Below are 12,607 nucleotides of genomic sequence, written 5' to 3' on the forward strand. Positions count from 1 at the left end.
ACCTTTCCTTGCAGAGGATATGATAATCAGAACCCTGGTACATTTGTTACTGTATGAACATGATGATTCCTCAAGGAAAGTACAGGTAAAACGTTGGTTTCCTTTACCTTTTTAAACTATTATGTCTTAACAAAACTGTGGGTTTCATTAATGCACTTACAACTGAGATTATAAGATACGTACTCGTAAAATCGAATGTTTAAGAGTAAACACCTGCATTCTGAAAACAATTTTTTTTTTGAAAAAACATTATTTTCTTATTTGTATTTGCCATTTTTGAACTAATACGTTTATAAAACATGACATTTAAAGGTGTTGGCAAGAGGACTAATCACATTCGTTGAATTATTCAGTGATGTGGTAATGTGAAAAGCCAGAAGATCAAACCTTATGATTGCTTATGAAATACTCTTGTCTTTGACCAGGTTCAAATGACAGTTACGTCATGTAATCCTCCACTCCATGTCTATTGTGTGTGTGCTATCGCCGTGCGTGCTGGAGGTGATGTTTTCGTCATCGACCGATGTCCGACGACTTACCGACCTATTTTCGAATTCCGCTCTTGCGAGGACAACATCCTTGATGTTAGGAAAATCAATGAGAACAATTATAAGGTAGCAATTCAAAATATATTTCAGTCTAATAATCTTTAAAGGAAATAACTTACTGTTTACTCTCAATTGTTAATATCATGCATTCGTATTTGACTGCTCTTCACATGTGTATCAAAACAACAAATATAAACGAAACTATTATTCTCACTTAACATCGAGCAAGTGACGGCAGAAGATTATAAACAAATATATAAGGACTCGCAAATGTACAAAGGGAAATGGACAAGTTGTTTCGGACACGCAAATCAATGTCACACCCGTTAGGTCACATTCTCAAATTGATTACTCTAGTGGTGAAAACGAAAGAAACTACTAGGAATGTTAAGAAGTATGAAAAAGTACAAAGTAATAGAATATTTCAAAATATAAGATAAAGATGTCAACAGTTTCAACTTCCATACGGTCGCGTATGATGACAGGTTTCGTCAAGATAAAACAAGATACAGTAAATAGAACATAATTAAGATGCTGTTTTTCTGTTGACTCTACATAAGTCTGGTCTGAATTGATTTTCTGTTGAGACTACAAGTCCATTGACATGATGTATTTTCATGTTTCTGACATAGGAAAACATGATTTAATCAGAAGAATGTGTATATCAAAATACACGCCATTTGTAAATATACGCCAACAACGAAAGGAGACACATCTTCGGATTAGATGTCCTGCATGTATTATATCCCTTTTGTTCTATCGTCCGAAAATTGTGCGTTCTTTCTCTCCACACCGAGTGCAGATCAGGTAACGTTGTGCGATGTTACATCTGTACTATCATAGAGTTCTCTATTTCTATCTAGGTGTGGCATTCTCTGTGTTTGCTGCTGTAACATTCCTGGATTATATTTAAATGATATAATAAGAAAGGAATAATTCATAAAGACTTCCCGTTGTATTCAGACGGAATTATCAAGTATATGTGTAGATAAATTGGACAATATGTAACAAACCGTTTGTAGAGCATATTAATGGTTTGGTTTGGTTTTATTTATTTAACGTCCTATCAACATTTAGGGTAATTTAAGGACGGCCTCCGATGCGTGCGATATAGCATGCATGTAATAAAATCAGTACAGAACATAAACATATGTTGTTAGACCTGAACCTCTTCATAGAACACCAGCGATGGAAGTACATTCCCTCCTCCTTTTTATTTTTATAGCGTAAGCAATGTATATAAAGATAAGTATTAAACATAAGGCCATCCAGACATTGGTGCTGCTTCCTACATCACGTGCTTAGCTATTTCTTTATCCGTTTACCTAACTATATTGACAGATTTACTTTCCAAGTGGTACTTACCTAGACGCCCATCTCTGGCACTACACCGGAAAAGACGTTATGGATCTTCATATGTTTCCTTCAACCTCGGACGCCGATCACACCAGGGGACTGTGTGGTGTACTGAATGGAATCACAAACGACGATTTTCTTAAGCCTGATGGATCACAAACCCAAAATAATAATCAGTTCTCACAGTCCTGGAGGTAAATAAATCTTTTTTTTCAAACAAATAATTGGTAGGAAGAGTATTATGATGAGTTTTTTTTATTAAAATGTTTGTAATTTTGTTGAATAGTAAAAATGTATTGCTATATACAATGTATATAAAGATATTTATATCATGCCAATCAAAATCATCATCACTTTCTTTAACATATTCTTATGTCACTACATTTCGTTATGCTTGTTTTCACTATTTGCCTATTTTCTTCACTTCAGTGTAGTGTAACAAAGAATGGAGATCATATTACGGTTTAATAGGTAATATTCTCGGACGATTTAATTTTGCTATATTGGCGTCCATCAAATATAGCGCGATAATAGATAAACAGAAAATATTAATATATACATGCAAAGTTATAGTATTGCATAATGTTTACAAGTCATAGTCGCACGAAATTGATAACCTGCGAACTAGGTCCGACTTGAACCACCGCGAAATACTTACCCAGTATTAACAATTACACAGTATGCAATTAGAAAAGATTCTCAACACTGTTTACAAAACTTTTGAAATGGTACAAATTGACTATTCTCCTCCTTCTTTATAAAATGTATTAATCCCCTAATCCCCTACATGTTAAACCAGAGGACTATAGGTTTCCGGATGTCTTGTACGTATGTACGTAATCAATTATTGCCTGTGATTATCAGCGTTCTAGTGGCTTTATTAAATTTTATTAACTGTTTTTTAAGCAAACATCACGCAAGTTTAAAAGACCGTGATATTACGGATCAAGGTCAAGGTAACTATTTTAAAGGAAGCCAGTAGGGAACGTGTATTTCTGTATTGTTTTAGCAACACAAAAAATATGCTTGTCAGCGTCATTAAACAATCTAACTGAAATGTATTTTTAAACAATGCTATTCCTGTTCTACTTAAGCTCGTCTGTCCGGTGTAGGACAGAGCGCACTACTATATAAAACGTGGAATCTCCGACACAGTTTGATGTCGCTAAGAATTTGGTGTAAATACAGCACAGCTTGGCGCGACATAACACCTACCTTACATATAAGGATAAATGAGATATCTATTTACTCAAAAACAACAATTTAGTCCCACATCAATGTTCTATTCCGTCCGTATAGACCCTCACTTTACGCTGGTATAGTATTGAGCTCTGGTTCTGCTCCAGAAATAGACCAGGGGAAACTCGGGATATTTTAAGAGAGTCCACAAATACTCAAATCTATTTCACTTTCAGATATTTAATTGAAGAAAAAAGCTCAAATCATGTCAAGCCCGCCATCTTTCTTGCATGCTATTAAAGTGTCTATAGCAATATGGTGTAAACGTTGGCCTGGTTGGTCTTGCACAGTTACAGCTTACTAGTTATCTTATTTACGCAAATTTTGTCATCGCCATGTAGAACTAAACATCTATGTTCGTAGATTTGGTAATCATAAAAATAATACCTAAATTTTATCCCGCCTTAATTCAACTCTTTGCAGAAATCAACCCATCACCCAGGCAAAAAGAAATATGTATTTCATTGTTTTAAAAATATCATTGGTTTTTAATATATCAATGCAGTTTGATAACAGTTGTATAAAATTAATGCATATTGAAATGTTCAAAAGGCAAGATTACAGAGAAATTAGATGTCATATTACTCGGATATCAAGTTCGACAAATTGACATCAGGTTACTTGGATGTCAAATAAGACACTTATATGGCATCAGATATCTACTATCAGATATCCACAATAGATATCCATAATCAGATATCAGGCGGCTAACATATCAAGTTAGACAACTTCAAATCAGAATACCGGAATATCAAGTTAGACACATTGACATCAGGATAACCATGTGTAGGATTTGATAGGCATTTCTTCATGTCATACATTGTATGAACATGTAAAATTCTTAAATTATATGGATTTTTTTATTTAGATTATTTTATTGTAAACAGGGTTCAAGAACGAGATAATCTTATCACCATGGATTCTGAATCTTTGCAAAAGCTGGAGGTCTGGAATAAAACCGTTCAGTTTTGCACATGCAACGAACACGGTCAAAATAACGCACCTATACAAAAAATCCAATGCTCCCAGAATACCATAGCAACATGTGTGAAGAAAGATGAAGCAACTGTGAAGAAGCAACAACGCTGTAAGGTGAAGGCGACACGTGGGCTGAGAAAGGAATCAGTGATTACGTCACCTGGTCATTTCAGCAGACGAAAGGTAACACCGGTGAATTTAGATATTGTTTAACATTGTTCAGATATAACATAATAATCAGTACAATCGTTCAACAGTCTCGTAAGAAAACACATTTCAGATATGAATTGCGAACTTGAAACATACTGTTTGCATGCGGATGAACATGCTTTAAGCTCTATTGATGTATGGGGTTATTTATGGTAATTTTTTATCACTCATTAATTATAAAGTTGAAGCATGTGTTTTTGTAGTTTTTGTAGTTTGCGAAAATTACCACAATCCCGTGTTTGTGTGACCTGTTTCTATTGCAGAAAAAGTAGTTTTTTTTAATATTTAAATCAAATGATTCACGAAATCACATTATATTGTCAGATAAACGGTATTGCATTGTGTTTTGAACATCATGATCGGGACGATATTTTATGAAGATTGTAATCTATATATCTTCAACAGCCTTTTTCAAGACATGTATCTGATCATATAATAGCAACATAACACAGGATAACATAATGAATCAGTTATATAAACTTGATTATCAGAGAGAAGTTACCGGAAATTGGAATGCAACGTATGCCAGAACATATTGTGAGACGTTCCTTAAACAGTCTTCGTCGTTTGAGGCATGCTCACAAGACATAACAGTCACCGATCCCAAGTCTGCAGAAGACACATGTGTCCTTGATATAATGGTATGTTGTAATGGGTAACAGGCTTTACATTTTTCGAAAACAAATTCTGAAATAAAACATACGTTAATCAAGGAATGAGATTTGTACTCACTAATCATGAGGTCATAAAAACATTGACTTCTAGACGCGTAAGCGTTAGCGATGCATGGTTAATCCAAAGTTGTTATGAACTCATGTACCTCTATCATATTATAATACGGTAACAACGAAAAGACCTACTTTGTATTCGAAGATTAATCCATGCAGTTTATTTTATACACATAGGCCACTCAGACGACGATGTGGTCTAGCTCTGCGCGTGAATCCCTGAAGTCCGTCTGCCTGAAGGAACTGAAACAAAACACCACGTACCAGGAAGAAGATTCACCAGAGCAACCTTCCATTGCCCAGAAAATTAAGGAGATTGCGTGTCCAAACGAGTGTACTGGAAATGGCCTGTGCGTAAACGGTACGCAGAATGTGATCACGAGCATGCCTGAAATCCATAGACTCGTTTAAAATGGATATCTAATCAATTCTCTGATGAAAAGTTTAAGTTAAAATATATACGATAGTGACAGCGGTCCAGAATATACTCATGTATTGAATGATTATCAAGAAATATCCAGGATTAAAAGGTAGTTAAATCGATAAACCAAGGGTCATATGAGACACTCGTACATTTCAGTTTCGATCTGACTGATATTGATTCAAACATTTTTGACCTACTTATCACTGAGATGGAACATTTCACATATACTATATCGGTCACCAAATGTATATACACGATAGTTATTACACTAAGCACATACCAGTGCTTTCCTGTTCATATCACACTTTACTTGTATGCCTTTTGTAAAATCCATTCATATTGTTATCTTGATGGTTCAACTAGCTGAAGATACATTGTAGTTTACATTAAAAAGTAATCGGAAATGAAGATATTGTTCATGATATCTACTATATTTAAGAACTTAATATACATGTCAATTGCTAACATTATATCAAATAACTATTTTTAGGAACTTGCACCTGTAATGCGAATTTTGGAGCTGCTGATTGCTCTATAGACATCCGGGTACCTCCCCAAATATATGGTGTAAACATGGACTCAAACGGTACCTGCGATATCCGGACGTGTGAAGCGGCAATTATTGAAGGAGAAACGTTTGTAGACTTTGGAAATCTCACCTGCCATTATCAACTATTTGAGGTGAGAAGCAATCCATAAACTTGTATCTTGAAACGTTGTTTATTGTACACATTTATATGATATAATATCTCTGAATGGTCATGTAGGACAGTCATCACGTTACATATAAAAACACACACATGTTCATGTAAAGCATAGAGTCAAAAGGGTGGTGCGGCAATAATGAATATCACGATAATTTAAATGTATATCATAATGTTTATTCATGCTCACGTATATACATTTCTGTATCATGTCACAGAACCATTGAACCAACCAAAATATAAAAATGGAAGACCTTATGCCTTACTGCTGTGCATCTTTTTGATATGAATGTTTTTAATTATATTTGTACAAAGTAATATTTCTGTATGAGTACATACTAAATTGTAAATTCCGACCGATTACTTTTACTCATTACCCCAGGACACGGAATATGTTAGTTTTATGTCGTTACGTAATATGGTCATAAAAGGACGGTTTTTAAGAATTATTTGGCCAGCTGGTTACGTTTTTATAATGTCGTCAAACTGTGTTTTTACATTATGACATGGTTGTGTGACACCAGCAAGAACCAGTCAACTTCAAATCTGAACGTACAGCAAAAAGTGGCAAATCACAATTTCTAAGACAGGGGCATAACTCGTGACTTTACTCACAGGGACAAACGTTTCCCCACTCAAATAAGATGTGTTTCGTGCCGATACAATGGAAACATTGGGAAGAAAGAAAATAATTTGAAAGACGAGAGGCGATGGAGGCATCGGATTTAATTGCATTGCTCTATACGTAGGGCTGGGACATGTACAAGCGTTTATGATCGCGAGATGTTTGTTTTTGTCAGATAAGCATTAACGGTACAGAGGAGTTTGCTACCAACATGACATTACCAGGCCAGTTCAACACACTCGTGGAGGTATTCTGTCCCCTGCCAGACTTGTGGAATGACCATATAACTAAACGTTCAACAGATCGGTCTTCCTCCCGTCCAGTCCCATTTGTGTACCGATGGTCTGTAGCAGTCAGCAATGACGGAGAACATTTTGGAGAAGTCTCCGATCTGATAGTCTATAATGCTGATTGTCAATTGATAGTGGATGTTTCCGTCTCGTTATTTGAATTAGAGGTAAGATAAAATTGTATACTTGTTTACATTTATTTGCTTACGTCATACATTTTAATGTTCATATTTATTTGTTCTCATTTGAACTATCAGTTTTTAATTTTCATGATATTTGTATATACATTAATCTGCTATGTAGTATTTTGATACATTTCAGGATGAGTATTGTTTTATTCGTGGCACGTGCGCACGAGATGGTGAAACAGACGCATCTGATCAGTGTTCTGTGTGTAAACTGGATCTGACAAGGTTTGAATGGAGCAAGAACAACGGTAATACTATCACTGGGTTTAGTGAAATTCGGGAATGCCTGGTGATGAAAAGACAGAAAGCTTCTATCCACTAATTCTTTAAAATTGTTGGTCGGTTTTAAACCACTGTTACTATTTTCTTAATTTTACAAATTAGAATAGAATAGAATCAATATGTTGATAGCAATTTACACTCAAATTAAGCAAATATCGGTTAATAGTTTCCTTGCTATAGAGATAGTCGACGAGACGAGGTTGTCTTTGCCCTTTTCAGAATGGGTCATAGATATTAATGGAACAATAACAACATATGTTTATGAGTTTTTTTTATTTGGGTTCAATACAAGCTTAGCACAAAATGGACCATTTACCATTAAAACACATGATCTTATTGAATTTTTGTAATCTACAACTTTCAAGAGATAGTAATAGCAGCATAACATGCATTTGGCATGGAAAACTGCAACGAAGTGACAAAGAAACTAACGAAAACTTATGTCGTTACTAAGGAAAACATATGCTAATTCCTCAAAAATACGAAAATCTACAGTATAAATATTAATGATACATGTATTGTTTAGATTACTGCAAGATTGGAGATCTTTGTGTAGCCAATCATTCTATCGATGCACACAACAACTGTTCAATCTGCAACGTAGCAGTTTCCACTGAGACATGGAGCCAGAATCCAGGTAAAAACGAATGTTGACGAATAATATTAAAAAACAGCTGTCATTGATATTCATATTTCATAATAAGAATGAATTCAACAAGTGAAATAGAACAAAAATACTTATTATACTCATACTCCTATATGTCAATGTCAAAAATTAATCTCAACTAAAAAATTAAGGCAGTTATTGACTAACGCATTAGCTTATTGATAAATACTCTTTGGAAAAGAAGCATGAATTGTATTCTTTAAAATATCGATAAAACGGGAGATAAATGTAACAAAATGTAGCTACACGCCGAAATGTGAAAAGTAGGAATAAGTCTTTGTGGGTTTTGGACCTCGCACAAGGAGATAATAACTGTATAACACTTGAAAGCGTAAAAAAAGTTCCTATAAAAACTGTATCACCCGAAACCTTGAGTGCAGATATCATAAAATAATAGAATACACATATGCATATTACCATGTACAATGTATCAATTAACATTCAGCTAGAGTATCAACAAATGTGTGTATAAAGATGATTTGCACGATCAATTTTATGTGAAATAATTACTATATTGAGTACTATTTACATATTTATAGATACACTATAGTTTTTGTAAATAAACCGAATACATTATACCAACTGAGATAAATATGATGTTGATTCCCCCTTTGCAGATTACTGTTCAATAGACGATGCTTGTGTTCCTGATGGTATCGTTAAGAACATGTCTTCCTGTCTGATATGTAACACAAGCCGTGACGTTACTCAGTGGTCACTTGCTGATGGTAATTCACATTCTGATACCTTTCAAGTTTTGACAGTTAACTCATTCTTTCTTTTATGATGTTAAACAAATTTAATATATATATTTATGTATTGTATCAAATCAGAATCTATGACCGTATTAAATGGATACTAAGCACAAATACCCTTTCATTCATTATCAACTAGACAATATAGCCTTCCCCTATTGAAATAACTCAAACATATTGTTCGATATATCAAGGATTTTATTAGGTCACCTGAGACGAAGTCTCAGTTGACATATTGCAATCGCCTTTTGTCCGGCGTCGTGCGTCGTGCGTCGTAAACAATTTACATTTTCAACTTCTTCTTAAAAACTGCTGAACCAAATTCAATGAAATTTTACAGGAAGCTTCCATGGCTGAGGGTGAACCAAAATTGTGAATTATATGGTCCCCACCCCCCAGGGGCCTGAGGGGCGGGGCCAAAAAGGGTCAAATTGACTAAAACTTCAAAACTCTTCTTCTCTACTCTCAGATAAGGTGGAATCAAACACTCTTCATAGATGAAAGGGTCTTAACGTGCTTTACCAAAATTGTGAATTTCATGACCCTGGGGTCTCACGTTTGCCCCTGGGGAGGGGGTAAACTTTGCTATAGTTTATATAGGGAAATCACATTTTTGACTATTATTTGTTGGATTTGTATTGGAATTCATTCCAACTTTTATCAAATTATCAGCATGGGAAGACACTTTGATGGTATGTACATGTTGGCCCTAGTTGACCCCCAGGGGCTGGTGGGTGGGGCCAAAAAGGGTCAAATTGACAAAAATTTCAAAAATCTTCTCCTCTACTCTCAGATATGGTAGAATCAAATACTCTACATAGATGGAAGGGTCTTAAGGTGCTTTACCAAAATTGTGAATTTCATGACCCTGGGATCTCACGTTTGCCCCTGGGGAGGGGGTAAAATTTACTATAGTTTATATAGGGAAATCACATTTTTGACTATTATTTGTTGGATTTGTATTGGAATTCATTCTAACTTGGTTCAAATTATCAGCATGAGATGACAGTTTGATGGTATGTACATGTTGGCCCTAGGTGACCCCCAGGGGCTGGTGGGTGGGGCCAAAAAGGGTCAAATTAACAGAAATTTTAAAAATCTTCTTCTTACAGCCCATTTAAGGTAGAATTAAATACTCTTCACAGATCGAAGGGTCTTAAGGTGCTTTACCATAATTGTGAATTTCCTAGCCCTGGGGTCTCGCGTTTGCCCCATGGGAGGGGATAAACTTTACTATAGTTATAGGGAAATCACATTTTTGACTATCATTTGTTTTATTTGTTTTTAAATTCATTCTTTCATTCAAATTTACTGAAATATTTCAAAAATCAGGTGACCGTTAAGGCCCATGGGCCTCTTGTTTTAAACTTATACTGTATTTTTCATTAAATCATTTCGTTTGTATGCCCGTAATTTCTTTGTAACCATACTAGTTCTCATTTTGTGTATTTGCCTTGGCCTCGATTTTACATAGGTTTTAATGACGGATGTGGTCAGTTGAGCTAACGACACTCACCCTTCCGAAACACTTTGTCTTATTTATTTTTGTTTTGCTTTTGAGGGTCTTAAAGCAAATCTTTTTTTTTATTTCGTCCTCGATTTATTTATTTAAAGTTAGAATTTATGTTAATATGTCGATATGCTTTGTTTTATTAAGACTACTGCCTGATCGATGGTCTCTGCGTGGCTGATAATGTGACTAAGGAAGGGGATGCTTGCTCTGTGTGTAACGTTATATTATCTCAATCGACTTGGAGCGGAAGCATGGGTAAATTAACAAGAACCAATAATCACAATGTTATAATAATAAATGATGAGTTACTACATTATGGTTATCTTCAATGGTTGATTGTGTATGTGTGCGTGCGTGCGTGTGTGTATGTATAATTTCATTAAATACACAATTCTCTGATGTTTAGGGCAGTCTGTTGTCTTCAATGGCTAATTGTGTATGTATTATGTAGTTTAATATATTTGTAATTCGAATTAGAATTGAATGGCACTATTAAAATATAGTGCATCCTTTGTTTTCAATTCCCTGATGTTTAGGACACTGTATGGTAGACGGCACATGTGTCGCCGATGGTACTGACAACTCCAATGCAACTTGTCGCAATTGTGACGTCAGACAGTCTACGAATAACTGGACCCTGAAGCCAGGTTAGTAGAGAATGCCAGCACTCATGAATATGAGTACAAACGGGAAAAATGAAAATACCTTTCTCTTGTCTGATATATTACTATAAAAAGGTCGACAGGATCTGTCATAAAAATATTATCTAATATTATAAATATAGTTTTATCATGCTGATTGCCCACGATAATGCTCGAGTTGCATGCAATATCACAAGTTCTCGATGTCCGTACCTTTCACTTATGTCGGTATGTTCTGTTGTTATCCAGACTACTGCCTGATTGATGGTCACTGCGTGGGTGATAATGTGACTAAGGAAGGGGATGCTTGTTCTGTGTGTAACGTTTTAGTATCTCAATCGGCTTGGAGCGGAAACATGGGTAAATCAACTATTATCAATAAACTCAATTAATTTAACGTTATAATTTATATTTTAATTAAGTCTCTAGAACGATATTATCGGTTGTCTACATTGGTTGATTGTATGATGAAGTTTAATACAATTTTGGCTCTAAGTTTTAATACTCTTAATTTGTATTGAAAAGTGTCAGAATACCAGGTGCATCTTTTTATACAATTCTCTGATGTTTAGGGTACTGTATGTTAGACGGTGTATGTGTCCCTGACCATACTGACAACTCTAATGAAACGTGTCTCGAATGTGACGTCACTAAATCGCAGAACGACTGGACATTGAAGCCAGGTTAGTTAAGAATGCCATCTCTGTACATGAAACATAAAATATGGACACAAACAATATTACAAAATCAGGTCGTCAGTATTTCAATTGTTTGTCTCAAAATTATGTAGTTACATGTGCTCGATGTCCACACTTTCCATTCACTCACACACTCTCCCGGCTGTGATGTAAACATGCACGTGTGGACTGACGGGACTATTCCAAATCTATATATATATATTACATCACATTTAGAAATCTGATATCATAACGTTTTTTATACTATTCCCCAGGCTACTGTTTAATCACTGGCCAGTGTATCGCTGATAACGTGACCAAGAATGGGGATGACTGTTCAGTGTGCAATGTAAAATTGTCTCAAGCGGCTTGGAGTGAAAATACAGGTAAGGATAATTTAGGATTATAAAAAAACTTCCATTCGACCTCAATAACTTGCCCTGTGTCTGATGAAGGTGACAGTGTCAGTCACCAAAATATCACGCATAACAAAAAAAAAGACTGATTGTGGTATACTAAAGACTGTGCACAAAGACAAAGTTGGGGCTTAAATACAGATAAAAAGAGAGTTGGTGCGTAAATAAAGGTAGAAAGAGAGTTGGGGTGCCAATGCAGGTAAAAGGAGAATTGAAACGAAAATACAGAAGCACAAGAGTTGTTATGTATATACAAGTATAGAGGGAGTTTAGTCGTAAATGAAAATAAATATGAAAAAGTAAAAAGAAAGTTGAAGCGTAAATGAAAGTAGAAAGAGAGTTGGAGAGTAAGTAAAGATGAAAGGC

General features: G+C 35.2%; 1 protein-coding gene across 1 annotated transcript in view; it reads left to right on the forward strand.

Moving 5' to 3' along the window:
• Positions 1–12,607, forward strand: part of LOC117343315 (von Willebrand factor D and EGF domain-containing protein-like) — an 85,213-nt gene that overhangs the window by 11,377 nt on the left and 61,229 nt on the right. Inside the window, exons 11-19 of the mRNA XM_033905658.1 lie at positions 15–85; positions 426–614; positions 1,890–2,098; positions 4,031–4,304; positions 4,784–4,972; positions 5,237–5,420; positions 5,974–6,164; positions 6,988–7,269; positions 7,424–7,538. Coding sequence (XP_033761549.1) covers positions 15–85; positions 426–614; positions 1,890–2,098; positions 4,031–4,304; positions 4,784–4,972; positions 5,237–5,420; positions 5,974–6,164; positions 6,988–7,269; positions 7,424–7,538 — 1,704 coding nt within the window. The remainder of the gene's footprint in view (positions 1–14; positions 86–425; positions 615–1,889; positions 2,099–4,030; positions 4,305–4,783; positions 4,973–5,236; positions 5,421–5,973; positions 6,165–6,987; positions 7,270–7,423; positions 7,539–12,607) is intronic.

The sequence above is a fragment of the Pecten maximus genome, chromosome 15 (assembly GCF_902652985.1).
Source record: "Pecten maximus chromosome 15, xPecMax1.1, whole genome shotgun sequence".
Lineage (NCBI taxonomy): Eukaryota > Metazoa > Mollusca > Bivalvia > Pectinida > Pectinidae > Pecten > Pecten maximus.